Source organism: Onychomys torridus, chromosome 19 (assembly GCF_903995425.1).
Source record: "Onychomys torridus chromosome 19, mOncTor1.1, whole genome shotgun sequence".
NCBI lineage: Eukaryota > Metazoa > Chordata > Mammalia > Rodentia > Cricetidae > Onychomys > Onychomys torridus.
In genome coordinates, this window is record NC_050461.1 from 34,880,880 (window position 1) to 34,900,573 (window position 19,694).

Genomic DNA, 19,694 nt, shown 5'->3' on the forward strand with positions numbered 1-19,694 from the left:
ATGTCAAGTCTGCATTATAAATGGCAGAAATTCTGATTCTTAGGCTTCTGAGAATGTTAGTTTTATTAAGTATTTTGAGTGTGAATGTATGTGTATTTATGGGTGCCATCGGAGTGTGGCGGTCAGAGGACAACTCTCAGGAGTAGGGTCTTACCTTTCACCGTGTAGGTCTTGATGGAAGCCACATTGTCAGGCGGAGTGGCCAGCACCTTCACTCTCTGAGCCAGCCATCAGCCCTGAAATTAGAAGACAGGAAGACCACACCCGTGCCCGTGGGTTGGGAGAACTAATATCGTGAAGATGACCATCCTACCAGAAGCAGTTTGCAGACTGAATTCAATCCCAACCAAAAGCCCTGTGATGCGCTTCACAGAAATAGAAAATTTAAAAAAGTACAAAACGACAACAAAAGCAACCCTAAAGTTTATGTGAGCAGGAAAGACTAAAGATTCAAGGCAATCCTGAGCAAAAAAGAACTGTGTGTGTGTGTGTGTGTGGGGGGGGGGGGGGGGTTCCAAGCTATATTACAGAGCTACAGTAATAAAAACAGTATGATACTGGTGCAAAAACACACATGTAGATCCACAGAACAAAATAGAACACCCAAACATGAGTGCCTATAATCACAGCCGTCTGATATTTAACAAATATTCCAAAAATACACACTAGAGGAAAGACAGCATGTTTAATAAATGGTGCTAGGGAAACATCCTAATTTTTAAGAATTTATAAAACAAAATATACTTGTAACACTCAGAACAAAAATGACTCCAGGTGTGTGTGCCAGGCATGTTTATGTCTTAGTCCAGAACACACAAGAAGAAGACAGGACACACACAGCAAAACAGTGTAAATTTAGAAGCAGGACACCAGGCAGATGGAGCCAGCAAAGGGCTGGGAAATGCATGCCATGGAGTTCTGTAAGTTGCTGCCGACTGGACAAAGATTTGCTTCCAAGTTTTCCAGCTTCATAAATGAGAAACATGATCAGTTATACAACTCAGGGCCCATGGTCTGAGGACCCAAGACTGCCTTATCACCAGGCCTGGCATGTAGAAGACATTCAAAGCATATTTGTTGAATGAGTTACTCATGTCAGGGCTAGGACACCTGTTGTCTTGGATCCTGAGTGAACAGGAGTGAGCAGGGTACTTGACTTGTCCTTACAGTGGTGACTTCAGAGTTGTGTACAGCTTTTCCTTGTCCTTTCCCTCCACAGGAACTAATAGCATCTCACCAAGGCGTGTCTCAATAAAAATGGGTCCACAGTGGGTACTCTGTATTGGTAGAACCGATAGTAAACCTAGATCATATTTACAATGAAATAAAATTATTTTCCTCTGAATATGAGATACAGTAACAAAGTAATATACCATGCATCTTTTGAAACAAAAAAAATCTTAAGATTTAAAAGCTAGCATTAGCCAGGTGGTGGTGCTCACCTTTAATCCTAGCACTTGGGAGGCAGAGGCACAGGCAGGTGGATCTCTGTGAGTTCAAAGTCAGACTGGTCTACAGAGTGAGTTCTAGGACAGCCAGAACTACACAATGAAACCCTATCACGAAAACCCAATAATAATAATAATAATAATAATAATAATAATAATAAAATAAATAAATAAAAATAAAAACTAACATTTTTCTCTCTCTGCTGATCTACTAGCTCCTGATACATTCTAGGGAGAGGGACAGTCATTGTCTTTAGTTAAGTACTCATTGAAGATTGAAACAGGCTTCAGCAGATGCTTCCAAATTCATGGTCACACAAACTCAGTGAGTCTCAGAAACAAAAACCACAAATGTAGGAAGGAGTCAGTAGGGAAGAGGGGTAAGAGAAGTGGGAGAGAAATTGGAGGGATTTATAATAGTCAGAATGCACATTATTCATATGTGAAATGATCAAATAACAAAATCCAAAGCTCTTTTAAAAATTTTGCCAAGTGTGCTGGTGCATGCCTGTAATTCCAGCACCTAAGAGGACTGCAGCCTGGGCTACTCTGAGTTTGAGGTACCCTGGACTACAAAGTGAGACCCAGTTTCAGAAAATAAAACCCAAGAACAACAACATTTCCCAGCATCTCTCTTGATCCCACTTTTCCCTGTACTCAGGGATGTGAGGGATGTTTATACTCTGACTTTCTGATACATACCTCAGGTTCTTGGCATCTGGTCTATGAGTAAGTGTTGCCCAGTTGGTTCTGGAGCTAGTGTGGGAAGATGAAAAGGGGACCAGCTAGAGTCTGCTCTAAAAGTGAAGGGGCATGCATTTTGAAACCTTGGTAGCTCATGAACTCAGTAACTTTTGGAAGAAAAGTCCTTCCTGGGAGAAAACCGCACAGATGTCTAGAGCACCTGCTGTTAGCATCCATCCTATCTGCCTTCCAGACTACTCCTGCACCTGCTGTGACGGGACAGTGTGAAGGACCACATGACCCATCTGCTGTCCTTTTTGTTGTTATTTTGTTTTTGTTTTTTTGAGACTGGTCTCACTATGTAGCTCTGGCTGTCTGGCTCACTATGTGACCAGGCTAGTCTTGAACTCAGAGAGATCTACCTGCCTCTGCCTCCTGAGTGCTGGGACTAAAGACATTCCTTTTTAATCTTAATTACTTATCTGCCCAGTGCCGTGCTGCTTTCTAGACAAAGAAGCCGGGGGTGTCAGGAGTCACAATAGACAGCAAGCAATAAGCTGAATTGAAATCTGGGAGAGCAGACTCCAAGCCTTTGCCCCTGCCACATGACCGCCTTTCTAATAAGATGAGTTGGCTTGCTAAGAAAGAATCGAAATGTGAGCTCTGGTGACTAGTTTCTCACCATTTTGAGAGGACTAACACAATTGCATTTTCTAGCCTAAAAGATGAGTAAGTTGAGCATGACTTGGGTGGCCCTCTGGAGCCCATCTTCACTCTAGATCACATTGATTTTGTCTTTCACACTTCTTCACTGAATGTCTTAGTATTTTGGCTTTCCCATAGATGGATCCTTAGTAATTTCTTACTAACAGATCTCCTTAAGTGTTTTGAAAACTTCTGTACATGTGAACTAAATACTGGTTGTCTCCTGTGTTCCCCTGTGGGTTCTCCCATAAGCCTGTGAACCCATTTTCTTCCAGCCAAAATCATCTTGCCCACTAAACCAGCAGCTACCTCCTGCGTGTGCTTTTTCATTAGTTGCCAAGGAAGAGTCAAGTTAAACATCCGTTGAGGTCAGTTGAAGACCTACGTGCCAACCCCTAGGCCCTCTCCACACACACTGAACAGATCATTCTGTGTCCTGTCCCGTTACTCCTCAGCCCAAGCACCATCCCCCCCCCCCTCCCAGTTTCTCTGAACAATGGCCACCTGTCTCTGTGTAGCTACTCTATTTCTAGCTCTGGACCCTGCTTTGTGCTGCTGCCCAAGACTCATCTAAAATGTTCCCAGAGTATCCCAATTTTAGTGTATAACCTTTCTCTGCATGTAGGATTGCTTCCAAGAAACAGTTCAATGCCACTAACCAGACAGCTCCGTCCTGGTCGCTGCCTGCAGCAAAGTCTCTCTAGCCACACCAGCACGTTCACAAAAGCCCTTGGAAATCATGCAAGTTTTCAATTCTGTCTTTGCTCGAGTTAGTCTGTCTACCTTAGGTGTTCTGCCTTTGGCTTGGCAAGTTCTTACTCATCGTTTTAAAAGTTACATGAAATGAATAGAGAAAAAGATTGACAGCAAATTCTAAAATAGCAAATGCACAGTTAGCAGAGCTAATGGAGAGAGGACCTAAAGAAAGGATATGCTTTCAAGGATGCATTAACCCGTTAGCTAATAGATAGACTTTGTGTGTGTGTGTGTGTGTGTGTGTGTGTGTGTGTGTGTGTGTGTATGAATGCATGTTCATGTGTGTGCAAGTGCACGTGTGTGCATGCCAAAGGACAACCTCCACCATGGTATTTGATGGGGTCTCTCACTGGCACTGAACTCAATGATAAGGCTAGGTTGGTTGGTTGGTGAGGCTGGAGCATTACCTGGGAGAGTGTCCACCTCCCCAATGCTATGATTACAAGTGTGCACCACCACATCTGACTATGTTTACATGGGGTCTGGGGACCAAACTGAGGCCCACATGATTGTGGGCTCACTGAATGAGCCATCCTCCCAGCCCCAGTATCCAGAATGTATAAGAAACTGTTAAAAGTCACTAGACAGGGCCTGGTGGGGGATGGTCCAGCAGTTAATAACCCTTCCTGCTCCTCCAGAGAACCTATATTTGGTTCTTAGCACCCACTTTGAGACAACTGCCTATAACTCCAGTCCCAGGGGATTGAACAACTTTTTCTGGCCTCTCGGGCACCCAGACACACATGGCGTTAACACACACATTTACACATGAATGAAAGTAATGAATCGTTTAAAAAATTGCCAGACAAAAAAACCACAAAAGTAGATAGAGAATATCAATGGAGAGTTCACAGAAGTAGGAAGGCAGATGTTTGATATGCTTCAAAATGTTTGACTATTCTTCACTGATGATAAGGAAATACTAATTAAAGTGAGATCTCTCTCCCTTTTCTGCATATTGCTTTGACAAACATTTAACACACTGATAAAATCCAATGCTGCTTAAATGGAGAAGATGGTTACACACTGATCCTGGCAAGCAATCGGGCAACAAGTCAATATAGTAAGTTCCCCTGTGACCCAGCTGTTCCCAAGTATTCTCAGAATGTCCAGGAAGAAGTACCAAGGTACATAGCGTATCAGTGTTTGGTAAAACCTAAATGCCTGTCTACAGAGAAAGATTTATTGGGATATAGCTCAGTGGTAAATACTTGCTTGGTATGTGTGGGACTCTAAGTTCAGTTCCCAGGATAGGGAAGAAGAGGAGGAAGAGGAGGAGGAAAGGGGAGGTAAAAAGATCCTATTATACCACAGTCATTTAAGAGTATCTATGGTGACAGCTCAGTCTGTAAACTGCTTACCAGTCAACCATGAGATCTGAAATTGGTCTCCAGTGACCATGTGGACTCTTCATAGGCTGTGTGAGGTGTCCATATGAGAGGACATTGGACCTCCCCAGAAGTGGTAAAGAGCAATCCAAGATTGAAGCCTCTGGTGTGACACACTCATTCCTGCCATGTTCTGTTGGTCACCAAGACCAACTACAGACTAGTGAAGAAGTCAACAAGAGTGTGAAGAAGGAAACAGGACCCCTTGGAGAATGGAACTAACTACCTTGAAAGTTGTTTATGACAAAGTGCTTTTAAAAATAACAAAGTGTATGTACAAATGAATGATCTCCCAATTTTACTTTGTAAAGAAGAGTTTGTCTATAACTACATGAATAAAAGATTGCAGGGCAGCCAGCCTTGAGCAGTGGTAGGGTGGAGGATGGTGAACACCAAGGACAGCGTTTTCTTGTTATTTATAGCTTGTCTTCTTTAGATGGACTACAATGAATGAGCATGTGCCACATTTACAACTAAAAATGATAAAGTAAATTTGTTTAGAACCATACTTATTTCTCCTGAAAGTCATCTCTGCTCCCTGTCAAGCTGATGTAATTGCCTTCCTGGGTCTCTGTCTCTTGCTGAAGCAAGACTTCCCTGTTGCATTATCTTCCTGGTGCTGCTCCCCCCACACACACCTGCGACTCCCCAAGGACCAGCTGAGTGCTCATCCTTGAATCCTCCAATTAACAGACTACCCAGCACGGAATATTTGCCCAATATGTTTGCTGAATGAATGAACTATAAAAGATTGATTTTATGCCACTAATATTTATTGAGTAGCTCCAAAGATAAAGAGCTTGTGTCTAGACCTTTGGCAACTTGATGCCAAGTTGGTCAAATAGCTTTGTGACCAAATTATGGTTCAACTGGTCTCACTAAATATACTATGGTATCTACCATTTTCTTGATTTTCTTTAGGAACTTACCTAGTAACTAGTTTTGTTGGAGATGGGGTTAATTTGTTAGGTCCTACTAGAAAACTACATACAACACAGCAGAGAAAATCTGCTGCTTCATACCCTGTAGATCAGACATATTAAGCTAAGTAGTCTTGCCTAAATGAGAAAGGTAAGGTAGCTGAGTCAGCCCCCAATCCTCCACCTAATGTTAGTATCACAAATGGAAGCTATTATAATTGCTGGCAGAAATGAATCATTCCAAAACTAGGCCTGTACAACCACTTCCTTATAATATTCGCTTATAATAGGATGTCTTGCAGCAGCGGCCCTGTAACTGGAGTCATAAGGAGAAAAATCTATTGAAAAATCTTTAAAAAAAGAAAAAAGAAAGAAAGAAAAAAAGAAAAGAAGTTCATATTCTGTCTTGATCTCTGTTCTCTGCATATTTTGAATATACCTTTAAACCATACACATAATTTGTACTACCGCTTCAGCCTTCTAATTTCTTAAACCCTTGAAAACCAGAGTCTCTTAAATAGCTAATAGCGTGTAACCACAGTTTACAGTAATAAAACTGAAGAGTTCCCAGGGGAGCCAGAAGTTTCAGCACAATGCCTCGGGGGACTTATTCCTGCAAAGTCAGCTCCATGGGGCCCAGACTTTTCTGGGTGCACACCTGTCTGGGACAGACAGGCGCTGGGCAAGAGCTAGCCTGAGCCTGAGGACAGGCTGAGAAGACAGCGCTCTCACCACAAAGCGCCCACAACACAAAAGCTGGCCCAAAGGAGGAACTGCAGAGAGCCGGGAATTCCTGCTCGAATGGTCCTTTTTCCCCTTGGATGAGCTAATAATCAGTTTCTGCATCTGTACTCTACTGTCGGGTTCAACATAGAAGTGAAAAAAAAAAAAGGTATTAGATATTAGATTTTGAGCAAATGTATATCCCATGCAAGTGTGGTGTTTAAAAGTTACGAGTGTGAAATCCAAGTAGCTAAGAGATGAGTCCCCGGTGACTGAAAGGGCCGCAATGCGAAGATCTCAAACTCTCCGCTTCTCACCCACAACCTGGCCTTGGCTATGAATTTCAAATAGCCTAAGAACTACCGTGGCTGGCGCTTAGAGAAGCCGAACTAGCGGCTCTGTTCCTGCCGAGTTCGCTGCGGGTCAGAGCATAACTTCCCCGCAAGTGAATTCAGATCAAAGCCTCACTGGTTTGGGGGTGGGGGTGTCACAAAAAGAAAAGTAGATTTCACAGGGAGGAGCACAGGCATCTTTCACAAGTACTGCGGGGCAGACGTGTATTTTCTGGCCAGGGAAAGTGGTACCCACACCATCCTACTCCCCAAAGCCGCCCATGACTGTCTAGCAGGCTGCAGCTGGTTCCCGGGGATCCCAAAACAGAACTCCCCGACAGGGTGGAGTGTCTGATGTTCATCTTTGCCGAGCCCACCTATTTTCTCCCCTTTATCTTGTACCCGTCTCTCTCTGGGGCTGCTTCCCTTCCAAGCTCCTCCACTACTCGTCCTGACTGCTGGGTTTATGCTGTTTGGCCTATTTTATCTCTTTGCCTAAATTAAACGTATCCCTCCACTCCACGATCTACTGCCCAGACACCATCCTTCTCCACGAGGAAGCTCCCGCAGGGCCACGCACGATCCCAGGACCTTTCCTGGGAGGAAAGCAGACTCCAAGCTCATCGCCTGGCACCAGAAACAGGTCAGCCTTCGGGCTACAAAGCCTTCCCCGGCGGCAGCGGGTTCTTTCAAGGCACCGGGCTCTTGGGTGTCAGGGCCCCCCGCCGCCCTCCAGCACCGACGTGTCTGTTTCCCGGTGCAGCCCTGGGAGAGACCGTTGGGTGGAAAATCCGCTGCAACTCGCGGGCCACCGGGCTGGGGGCGCCGTCACTTGTTGCGACCAATGAACGGTGTGCGATGCTGGAGCGTTGTTGTTTCTAATATCGTCTTGAGCAGTGCAGGGGATCCCCCCCCTCACTTCCCAGCGCGCACCCCACTGCTCTGCCGCTGTGGGAGGGGAGAGGGAGACGCACCCCGGACAGCCGACCCAGGTGGGCGCTGGATGCCCGAGGGGCGCAGATTCATCCTGCCCCGGGGCATCCGCCCCAGTGGTCCAGCCGCCAGCCCCGCACTCGGCCGAGCGTCCTGCCTGACCCGGGAACAGCGCGGGACCCAACTCCCCGCGGCTGCTCACCTACTACTTCCAAGTCGCCGTCGCTAGGATTCCCGCCACTCCTCAGACCCGTCCTCCCCACCCTTGCCACTTTTCGGAGTCCCCCGCCCCCGCTTCCCGGGTTGGGGGGGGTAAAGGGGGGAGCTGCGGGGCAGTCGCACGCGGAGCCGCGGAGCCGCGAGGACGCCCGGCTGGAGCTGCCCGGGGTAGCCGAGCCCGCCCTCGCTGCCCTTCGCTTCGCCCCACCGCCGCCGCCGCCGCCGCCGAGCCCCCGCCGCCCTCGCTCGGCGCCTCTCCGCTACCCTCCCGCCGGTCCCGAGCTCCGCCACCGCGGAGAGCGTGCAGCGGGGCCGGCGCGATGCGGCAGCTGTGCCGGGGCCGCGTGCTGGGCATCTCGGTGGCGATCGCGCACGGGGTCTTCTCCGGCTCGCTCAACATCCTGCTCAAGTTCCTCATCAGCCGCTACCAGTTCTCCTTCCTGACCCTGGTGCAGTGCCTGACCAGCTCCACCGCGGCGCTGAGCCTGGAGCTGCTGCGGCGCCTGGGGCTCATCGCCGTGCCCCCCTTCGGCCTGAGCCTGGCTCGCTCCTTCGCGGGGGTCGCGGTGCTCTCCACGCTGCAGTCCAGCCTCACCCTCTGGTCGCTGCGCGGCCTCAGCCTGCCCATGTACGTAGTCTTCAAGCGCTGCCTGCCCCTGGTCACCATGCTCATCGGCGTGCTGGTGCTCAAGAACGGCGCGCCCTCGCCGGGGGTGCTGGCGGCCGTGCTCATCACCACCTGCGGCGCCGCCCTGGCAGGTGAGCGGGACCCGCGCCACCACCCCACCACCCCCCCCCGGTCCACCCACCCCACCCGGTAGAGATCGCGGGCACCACTCGGTGCAACGCCCTCCGTGCCAGATGGGGAGACTGAGGCAGAGTGAGGCAGGTGGAGAGCTTTGAGTGGGTCCTAGGGCTCACAAGAGGGACTTTGCTCCTGAGACCTAGCGCAGCCTTCCTCAGCCTTCCAGCCTCCTCCATCAGCGCTCCCCACCCCCAGGTGCCCCGGCTTCCGCCCCCCGCCCCTTTTCTCAGCGCGTCGCCCCCACCCGGGTCTTTCTTGTTCTGCCCTTTCCTGCGGGAGGGATGGAGAGTCGCCTGAGCCGAGAGCTGGAGTCCAGCCCCGGACTGAGCCGGAAGGAAGGAAGGGGGCCGGGAACTTCCTCGGATCAAGCGGGGTCGGGAAGCTAAAGAGATGGGGGTGAAGCCGGGGTGGCCCAGGCACGTTCGGAGTACCCGGGCGGGTGCTAGGCAGAAGGGACCGGCCTGGGGTTCAGGGGCGGGAGGGGCCGGGAGGACCCTGCGGGATCTAGCTGCGGGCAGCGGGGGGGGGGGGGAGAGAGGGGAACCCTCTCTCCAAGGCCCGGCCCGCGCCGGGGTGAAGCCACTAGCTGGGGTTCCCTCTCCCTGCCCACGGGGCGGGGTGGAGGAACCACCCACCCAGGTGACCTCGGTGCTGGTTCAGAGAAGCCAAGGCGCATCTGAGCTCTCGGGAGCCTTCCTCCCGGCCAAAGGAAGATGGGGTGCATTGACTGGGCTTGACTGTCGCATTTGGACACAGTAATGGAGGCACGAAGGGCTTCTGTTGGGTACCCGGGACATTGGTGGGTAGAAGCGGGACGAGAAGTGTGTCTTTCCAAAGCGACATGCTTCCCGGAGTGGATACCCACCCGCACCAACCCTGTGTCTCCTCTTTTTTTCTTTCCCGCGCTGGCTCGACCGTCTTGTCTTGGTGCACTCAGGAGCTGGAGACCTGACAGGCGACCCCATTGGGTACGTAACGGGCGTGCTGGCGGTGTTGGTGCACGCTGCCTACCTGGTGCTGATCCAGAAGGCCAGCGCAGACACGGAGCACGGGCCTCTCACGGCCCAGTATGTCATCGCCGTCTCCGCCACCCCTCTGCTGGTCCTCTGCTCATTCGCCAGCACCGACTCCATCCACGCCTGGACCTTCCCGGGCTGGAAGGACCCGATCATGGTTTCCATCTTCGTGGCCTGTATCCTGATCGGCTGTGCCATGAACTTCACCACACTGCACTGCACCTACATCAACTCGGCGGTGACCACCAGCTTCGTGGGCGTGGTAAAGAGCATAGCCACTATCACCGTGGGCATGGTGGCCTTCAGCGACGTGGAGCCCACCTCTCTGTTCATTGCCGGAGTCGTGGTGAACACCCTGGGCTCCATCATTTACTGCGTGGCCAAATTCGTGGAGACCAGAAGGCAGAGCAACTATGAGGATCTGGAATCGCAGGCAGTGGGAGAGGAACCAGCGCCAAGTGGGGACCAGCTGCCGTTCGCTATGGAGGAGCTGCCCGCCGCCGAGGGTGGAAGGAGCGGGTCTGAGGGTGCCGAAGGGGCAGGTGGCTCCCTGCAGCAAGGTGGGCAAGAGGCAAGGGGCAGCCTCAGAGGGGTCTCAAGAATAGCAGAGCATGCTGATGAAGGGGGTAGGAGGTCCTTCAAGGATGCTTACTTGGAGGTGTGGAGATTAGTTAGGGGAACTAAGTACATGAAGAAGGATTATTTGATAGAAAACGAGGAGTTACCTAGTCCTTGAAAAAGACATGCATGTATGTACATATGTACATACGGTTATTTTATATGGCAGAAATAACGTCTAAGGAGGGACCTCCAGTTTTCTTCTGAGGAATAGGGAAAGAGAAGCAAACAAGCTGAAAGGGACTTACAGAGACGAATTAGCACCTATTTATTACCTATTAATTATCTAGTGGGACTTTGCCTGGGGTGCCATAGAAGGAAGACACCCGTGCAGGTGCTTAACAAAATCAAAAGTGATTTCAGCTTCAGACTCCTGGACATGGATTTTTTTTCTTTATAATCATAACCAAATATTTGCATGTACCAAGAGTCCCTCAGCCACCCCTTCCAAAGATGGCTCGTAGCAATGATGACATCACTTAATAAATTCAAAGATCACATTCAGGGGCACATTTCTGATGACAGGACTCTAGTTTTTATTGCCTGTGAGGCAAAGAGTATATTGTTGAAATGACATTTATAAATACACTGAATTGTTTACTCTTGGGGTCATCTGCAATATCGTGTTTACTCGGATTTTTCTTCCTTCGTTTTTTTAAAAAATGAGTATTCTATTATTCTATTACATATTAATAGGAAATGTTGAAGCTATTTTGAAGATGTGTTCTTAGCTTTGATGATGAAGTCTAAAGTCTGCTCTTTGTAATTATATATCTTAAAGGCTGTTTGGGTTCCTTGCTTTATAATATTTATTATTGAATGCTGTAACCTTTTTAAAAGCCTATTTTCCCTCCATGTAATCCTCTTTCAAGCAAATACAGTGGCTGGAATGTAAGTCAATGTTGGCTGAAGCCAGAAGGGAGACAGGCTGCCTTGGAGAGCAACCCAATCCCACTGCACACCCCCCAAACTCTGTTACAAAAGAGCAACTGCTATATTCGCATTATGATATTTTTCTATCTTATATTTGTCAAAAATAAAGTGTGGGTCTATCTGTAAAGGGGTCAATTGTTAGTGTTTGTTTCAGACACATTTCTGTTCTGTGGGGCAGTTGAAAGCTGCTTTCCAGGTGTGGAATACAGTGGCTGTTTGCAGGTACCAACCCTTTGGGAGCTTTCTTTCATCTGACCTTCTTCAACAGCGACATCTAACTTCTGACCCTCATGCTTTTACCTTCCCAGTGTTGAGATTACCAGCATGCAATGCCCAGTCAATTGCGATGCTATGAACGGAGACTAGGGCTGCCTGTGTGCTCAGCAAGCTCTCTGCCAACTGAGCTACACTCTCAGCTGCCATTGGGAGCTTTCTCAATTACCCATGGCAGCGGGATTTAAAATGATAAAAACAAACGACAACAAAGAATTTCTGGTGAAGAAAACCATAAAGAAGTAAAATACCACCTCAGACTGAAGAAAGAAAGACACCCCATTAGACAGTAGTATGAATGGAAGTTGAGATAGAATAATGGCAGCAGCCACCAATAGGGAATACAAGGGGACTGTGACACTGAGGGTACTCTTGTCAGCCAGCATCTTCCTGAGAGGCTCAGATAGTGTCGTCTTACAGTTTTCTGTCATTTACAAAAATCAAAGCTACTGAACGAAGCAGAAGCAGAAGTCAAGTTTTGGCCTCTGCAATCCGGTAAGCAAATGGAATTGTGGCCATGATTGCTCCTGCTTGCCTGCTTCTTCCAGGCAATATCAGCTGCTTCCAGGAGTGCCACAAAGGTCAGAAGTTAGAAGTGGATAAATAAGAAAAGCCAGAATTACAGTGGCTTCTTAAAAATTAAAAAGCACCAATTTTAACATCAGCATGCCAGAGGGCACCGTCCTGGTACACTGATAAAAAGCTGAGAATTAATTAAAAGCAACAAAGTTGAAGGAAGCCTGGGATTTCTTTTATACCATCAACGAATCCCACCTGGGATTTTATACCATCAACAAATAATTGGTTTTTTTTACTGAACAAAAATCCCCTTTGGTCACAAGTGTGGGTTTGCACATATTGCAAAAAGATGAACCCTTTCTCCCCAACAAACTTGAAACATTGTTTTAGAGTTTATTAGAGAAATAGGAGAGGTGGCTAGTCTGAAGTCCATGGCAAACTCAGGCATGGCCCCTGTGCTGAAGTCTTGAGGTAGAATCCCTCCCAGAAATCTTAGTGTTGGCCCTAAGGCCCAAAACTAATAGGAAGGGTAATTTGGTGTACTCAAAGTTTACTTATTAGTTTTAAATGTTAACTACATATTTAAGATGTGTCCATATCAACATTAGGATGGCTATTTAATCAGATTGGTTTGACACTACAATCTAGCCCACTTGGAGGCGATTATGGTGATAGGATAAGAAGAACATATCATGAAAGTTCTGTCACACTATTTAGACACAACTTGGGCATCTCTACTTCAGGTCCCTCAGGCAAAGAGCAGACAGGACACAAGAGAAGGTAGGTCCCATAAGCAGATGGGTGGAAGCTCGGGAAGGCTCAAAAAGAAATGCTAAAGTGTGAAAGCAAGACAGCAATGAGGAATTCCCAGGGAGGAAGGACATCACAGGGTCGCAAGTCAGTGGTGGGACTCCTTCCCGGGTCACTAGCAGCTGGCAGGCAGGTCACATCCCTCCACTGTCTTTAGCTCTCCAGACCACAGAAGGAGCCTGCCTCACATGCCCTGTGGCTTCACTGGAACTCTTCTCTGTAACACAACAAGGGGTCAGAGTGTCCTTCTTGGTGCTGGCCTTCTCCCTCTGAATGCCAGCTAGCTCTCAGCTAATGCTTGAGGCAGAGGTCAATCAGAAACAGTGGGAAAGGACTGGCAGCGCTGTGCAGATGAGAAGGTGGGTGCTTATCACTGCAGAAGGCGAAGTCCAGCCGACCTAACTCCCGTAAGACCAGTTTACAGAGCAGTCACCCCCTGTCACAGGGCCCGATTCTCTAGGTCATTGATAGCAATGCTCAGAATCAAATCAAAACAAAACAAAACAAAAAACAACAACAGGTGAAATTCACAAATTCTAATGAATTAATTTTGAGGTTATTTATTTTTTTGGTTTTTCGAGACAGGGTTTCTCTCTGTAGCTTTGCACCTTTCCTGAAACTCACTTTGTAGACCAGGCTGGTCTCGAACTCATAGAGATCTGCCTGGCTCTGCCTCCAGAGTGCTGGGATTAAAGGCATGCCCCACCACCGCCCGGCTCTGAGATAGGCTTTTATATAGACCAGGCTGGCCTCACATTCTTATGAGGCTGAGGCTGGCCTTAAACTTCTTACTTTCCTGTCTCTACTTTTCAAATGCCAGGATTACAGGCATTACAGCCAGCTTTCAGCTTACCGATTTTTTTTTTTTTAATGAGGCCATCTGTAAGTTCACTGACTCTTTCCTTAGCTGAGTTTAGTCTACTGATGAGCCAGCCAGTCAGAGAAATTCTTCACTTTTTTTTTTCTTGCTATGTGTTTTTGTTATCAACATCTAGCATCTCTTTGTGATTCTTCCTCAGTTTTCTCCATTGTTGTGCTTCCAGAATATGCATTCTGGTATGCTATCTGCATTTTGCATGGGAGAGCTCCACGTGGTTATTTAGCATTCCCTCTCAGATCATGCTAAAGCCTGCATTGCACACACCTGAATCCAATGCAGATGCATTGGTCTCTTTAGACCTGCTTGGTTTTCTTGCCATTTGGCACGCCCATTGCTATGACTTTCTCTGAGGTGACATGAACAGATGTTATTCATCTCAGATAGGGCACCAACCATAGGCCTAAGAAATGACTCCACCCAAGTCGAGTTTAGTGAAGTAATGAGTTTTGGGGGATTTCTTACACGGAGCAGGAGTGAGGAGTTCCAGGAGCAGGAATGACTTAAAGACAGTGGCGTCACCTAAGGCCCACCTAGCACAAGCGATGACTCACAAAAACCGCAACCTTAAGCATCTCTGCTCAACTTGCATCCTGCACTCTCAAGAGTCTCCTCTCCTCCAGCTATTATTTATTTCTTACATAAGCTCTGGGAGGGGCCTCATGACTCTTAGAACCTCCTTGTGAATTTTAGTTCAGGAGGCTCCTCACTCTCTTTGTTGGGGGGAGATGTTTCAGTTCGGAGGATTTTCTTATTGTGGAAAGCCAGATGATTGATAACGCTGGAGGATAGGAGCTGAGGCAAAGAGGCCTCTAAATGAGAGGTGTCATGCTCATTGGGCTAGAAAGTGGGCTTTGTGCCGTCTGCAGCAACCGTAGTGCTAGACTCCAAACTCCTCTGCTGCACTTAGTTCTCTTTCTCTGATGTGTTCAGCTCCTTCTGCTGCAGTCCAGACACTATAATGGATCCCTGCTAGTGTGGCTATACGGAGTGGGGGTAAGAGAGATGCTCTCCAATAGTGTGTAGGGACCACTTTGGGGTAAATATCATTTCCCTCTTGTCTTAGTTAGCTTTGACAACTTGACACAGCCTACGGTCATCTGGGAGGAAAAGCCTTAAATAAGGAATTTGCCTTGATCAGATTGGTCTTTGGGTATATATGTAAGGGATTGTCTTGATTATTAATTTTATGTCATCACCAGCCCACTGTGGGTGACACCATTCCTTAAACAGGTAGTCCCAGGCTCTATAATGAAACTATAAAACATGAGCCAGCAGTAAGCATACCTCTATGGCTCTGACCTTAGGTTCTTGCCTTACAGTTCCTGCCTTGAATTCCTTTAATGATGGACTGTGACCTGGAAGTGTAATATGATATAAACCCTTTCCCTTCCAAAGTTGCTTTTTGCAAAAGCATTTTATCCCAACAATAGAAGAGAATATAAGACATTTTTCTATAAATATTTATAATTTCCTTGTGTTGAGAAGTTTCAGAGTCCTCTCATCTAGTTATTTATACAACATATAAAGTGTTGTGAACCATGGTCACCCTGGACTGATGAATCTTAGGATCCTCTATTTAACTGTATTGTCACATGTGATAAGCACCCACCCTTCTTTCTAGGTTCTAACTCATCACTGTCCAATACTAGTTCTGTGAAGCCAACATTTTTAGCTTGCACATTTGAGTGAGAGCATGTGGTAGTTGTCTTTATAAGCTTGACTTATTAAACTTTGTATGCTCCAGTTCCATCCACGGTGCTCCAAGTAAAAGAATTTAATTTTTTATTACCGAATAGTATTACATTATATAAATGTCATTTTTATCCATTATTCACCCATCATCCACGGATGCATGTGTGCATGCATGTATCTACCCATCCATCTATCCATCCATCCATCATCAATCTACCCATCTTCAATCTATCAATCCTTTCTTCATCCATCCAAACCTTGGATGATTCCCTCCCTATCTTGGCTGTACATTTTTTTTTTTTTGAGACAGAGTTTCTCTGTGTAGCTTTGACACCTTTCCTGGAACTCACTCTGTAGCCCAGGCTGGCCTTGAACTCACAGAGATCCACCTGCCTCTGCCTCCCGAGTGCTGGGATGAAAGGCATGCGCCACCACCGCCTAGTTGGCTAGGCATTCTTAATAAGTCCCAGTCTTAGTGGACCTATGACCCTAGGTTTTTCCCTCTTTGTAAATGTTTCTTAGCCTCTCCCCTCCTCATAGATGAGACAGGAAAGCTAGAGGGGCTTAATGTAGGAGGAATAAAGACCCTTCCCCAAGTTACAAGAATCTCTGTTACATCTTGGTAGTTACAGAGGGAGTCTTGGTTGGGGAAAATGCTCTGGGCATGTCTCACAAAAGTCACTCTTCACCTTCCTCTGCCCGAAGGCAAGGGAACCTTTTTCAACCCCTTTCCAATTGTGGAATTTCTGGATGTCAAAACCATGAATGGAAGAGTGCATCCAAGACTGTGGTCCCCAGTTAACTATTCATTATAGTCATAGACAGCCACATTCATCTAGGAATTATGAAAGTCATCATTTAAGCATTTCTACAAATTACAGCTCCAGTGGTTTCTGATTCATGTGAGATCCTAGCTGTAACTTTCTCTATCCACTTAGCCCTCCAGAGTTAGGGATAGCAACTTGCTCCTTGTCTTCAGTTCCCAAGTGGGTCCAAGAGCAGTCATTGATTTTTGGTTTCTTCATCTCTTTTTTTCCCCTCTGTGAGGATGGGAGCAAATGACTACTTTTTAAGAAAGATGTGTGTGTGTGTGTGTGTGTGTGTGTGTGTGTGTGTGTGTGTGTGTAGAATTCTGTCTGTAATTGACCAGAGAGAGTTGAGGCACTCTGACAAGCCATGTAGAGGAAAGGGCTCAGTTGCTGTTATAACTCAATATACCCGGCTAGCCAGCGTTTGGATCAATGGCTCCTCTAATACTCAAGTTAATATAACTCTTTCACCTTTGCACCTTTTATAACTTTGGAAAGGTTAGTCCTCCACTGGGTTTCTCAGGATTCCTGGCATATCCGCCCTCTCCTACTTTTACAATGCTGCTGATGGCTTCTGTGTTGATCATTAAAAAAAAAAATCTTTAGAATACAATAGAAATACGTTAGGTGCCCAAAAATTGCTCATTTTAGGTGCTCAACTACTAGGCATATAAACAAACAAACAAACAAATACGTAAATAAATTAGTTAATTAATTAATATATTTATAGAACTGTACAATCATTGCCACAGTGCTGCTTAGTTTTTATCCTCTTGACACAAGCTAGAGTCATCTGTAAAGAGGGAACCTCAGCTGAGAAGTTGTCTCCACCAGGCTGACTTGTATACACAAGCCTCTGGGAGCATTCTGTTGATTAATGACAAGCATTCTGTTGATTAATGGGAAGGTCCAGCCTACTGCAGGTGGTACCACTCCTGGGCAAGTGGTCCTGGGGTATATAAGAAACCAGGTTGAGCCAGCCATGAGAATCAAGGCAAGTGTTCCTCCATTGTCTCTGCTTCACTTCCTGCCCTGTCTTCCCTCAGTGATGGACTATAAGCTCTAAGAGGAGATAAACCTTTTCTTCCCTAAGTGGTCTTTGCTCAGTGTTTTATCATAGCGGCAGAGAACCCTACTTAGGACAACCACTGTCTGATTTTAGAACACTTTTATCGCCCTAAGAAGAAGTCATCCATCCACTGTAAGTTTCTCTTTCTACCCAATCCTTGCCAGCCGTGGGCGATTCTCACCTACTTGGATTTGCTTGCCTATCTGGACCGATGAGTTCTTGCTCTTTAGAAATTACTTTTCAGATTACTCTTCTCAACCTATTCCTGGACACTTATTTTACTGAAGGTGCTGGTAATACAAAGCTAGCTTTGGGATATGCTTACTGAATATTCAAAGCCTCCTAAGACTTCAATGTAGGAAAGGCAAAGTTGACATCTAGACTCCATAGCCCCTGCTCCATGAGTTTCCGGTCTCTTCTTGGGCACTTCCTGCTGCTACATGGCTATCTCCTCTAATTCAGAAGGGAGCCTTTCCTCACGGTCACCCTCACTGTGGACTCAAGCTCCTATTTTCTCAATAGTTTTTCTTAAGAAGTAACCAGCTGAGCTATCGAAGGGAATTTAGCTCAGTGGTAGAGTGCTTGCTTAGCAAGTGCAAGACCCTGGGTTCGATTCTCAGCTCAAAAAAAAAAAAAAAGAAGTAACCAGAAGGGTTAGAAAGTGTTCTTTAAAATGAAAAGGCAGATTTACTTCATATAATTTTTAACTATTCTTTGGAATGTCAAGGACAGTTGCTAAGGTTTAAATAGGAAATCATGTCTATCGGCTGGTGTTCTGAGCCACTGGACTCTACCTGGTGGTCCTAATTTAGAGATGGTAGACATTAGAAGAAGACACCAAGTGGAAGGAAGTAGATCACTGAAGACAGGCTCTTGGAAGTATTGTCCCTGGACCTTTTCTGTGGTGCTCTCGGATTCCTGTTGTGAACTATGTATGACCTGCCCTCCTCTGATACAGGCTTCAGCAGCCATGGTGAAGGGCCCAAGTCAAGGATCCAAGAAACCATGGACTGAACAATCGGAAACCAGGAGCCAACATGGTTGGCTCCTTCTTGCAGTAGGTTCTGTGAGTGCTCCATCACAGCCACAGCAAAGCTAACAATACAACAGTGTTGTTAAAACATCACTCCACTACACCAAACTCATATCGAAGGTTGTTATCATAGGAAATTTTACCACCTGTGGAGTTTCTGGTCTGTCCATTTGCCCTCTCCCCTCCCCTAGGCTTCTTTGCACCGGAAACTCTAAAGTTGTTTGGTACCAGTCACGCTGTGCTGAGATCAGTCACCGCAGATGGGTGTCTCTTGGCTAATGATTGGCTTAGGGAAAGCATCCATGACCAAGCTCTAGTAGAAAAGATGAAGGAACAGGTGATTGAGAGAAGAGTCATGGAAGGGGTCTTTTTTGTTGTTGTTGTTATGCTAGGAAGAGACTCCCTTGATTCTGCCTTAAGGGGCAGGTGGTGAAGGTGATGTCTGAGAGTTTGCCACTCTGAGGAGACAATCATAAGGATGAGCACTATATTGAAGGCGGCTTCCAGGAACATGGGGAAGACCCTGGCTTCCTTCTTTTGCTGACATGCTACGTAATGGGACAGGACTAACGGCAGGCATCATGGTCCCTCTCCCTGCTAGGATGGCAAATATGTATGATGCATCCCTTTCTCTGTGAACAGAAGAGAGAAAATTTGATTCTAATCATCTGATGCCAAATGTCCGGATAAAAATATATTCATCTTGATGTTTTGGGTAACATGATCAAATCTGGTGACTTCTGTTTTGCGACTGGGGCTTCATGTAGACTGTACCTGTGTGTTTCCTGGTATTTAAGATTGCTTAACAAACAGGAAGTGCTGCTGATCTTGGGGCTGGCTTTTCATGCAGTTATGGCTAGAGTGCTATTGTGTGATTTATTATAACACTACCAGCTATGAATCTTTGCTCTGTAGCACCCCACTCGGATTCACAGTCATGACTGCAATCCAATAGCCTGGCTATATGCAGAGTGCTTTCCCACTGATGGCTGGGCTCTCCAGAGGACTCCCCTTCTTCCTCATCAATAATTGCTATGCCCAGGTCCCTGACAGCAGTCTATAATAAGCAACTCAGTTCAAACAACTAGTTCCTGTTCTTCCTTAAGGAATAATGATTAGTTTTCTGAAG

General features: G+C 46.8%; 1 protein-coding gene across 1 annotated transcript; it reads left to right on the forward strand.

The window, feature by feature from the left end:
* Positions 1–7,935: 7,935 nt before the first annotated feature.
* Positions 7,936–11,608, forward strand: Slc35d3 (solute carrier family 35 member D3). Its single transcript, XM_036168965.1, has 2 exons — positions 7,936–8,867; positions 9,851–11,608. Exons 1-2 carry the CDS (start codon positions 8,429–8,431, stop codon positions 10,663–10,665), a joined length of 1,254 nt encoding a protein of 417 aa, XP_036024858.1. The 5' UTR covers positions 7,936–8,428; the 3' UTR covers positions 10,666–11,608.
* The last annotated feature ends 8,086 nt before the right edge of the window (positions 11,609–19,694 follow it).

What these genes read in the sequence shown, in the direction of transcription:
- Slc35d3 (XM_036168965.1), top strand. Translation starts at nt 8,429, where the DNA reads ATGCGGCAGCTGTGCCGGGGCCGCGTGCTGGGCATCTCGGTGGCGATC. An exon ending in CTGCGGCGCCGCCCTGGCAG is followed by an intron (nt 8,868 to 9,850) that starts GTGAGCGGGACC and finishes TGGTGCACTCAG; the next exon opens with GAGCTGGAGACCTGACAGGC.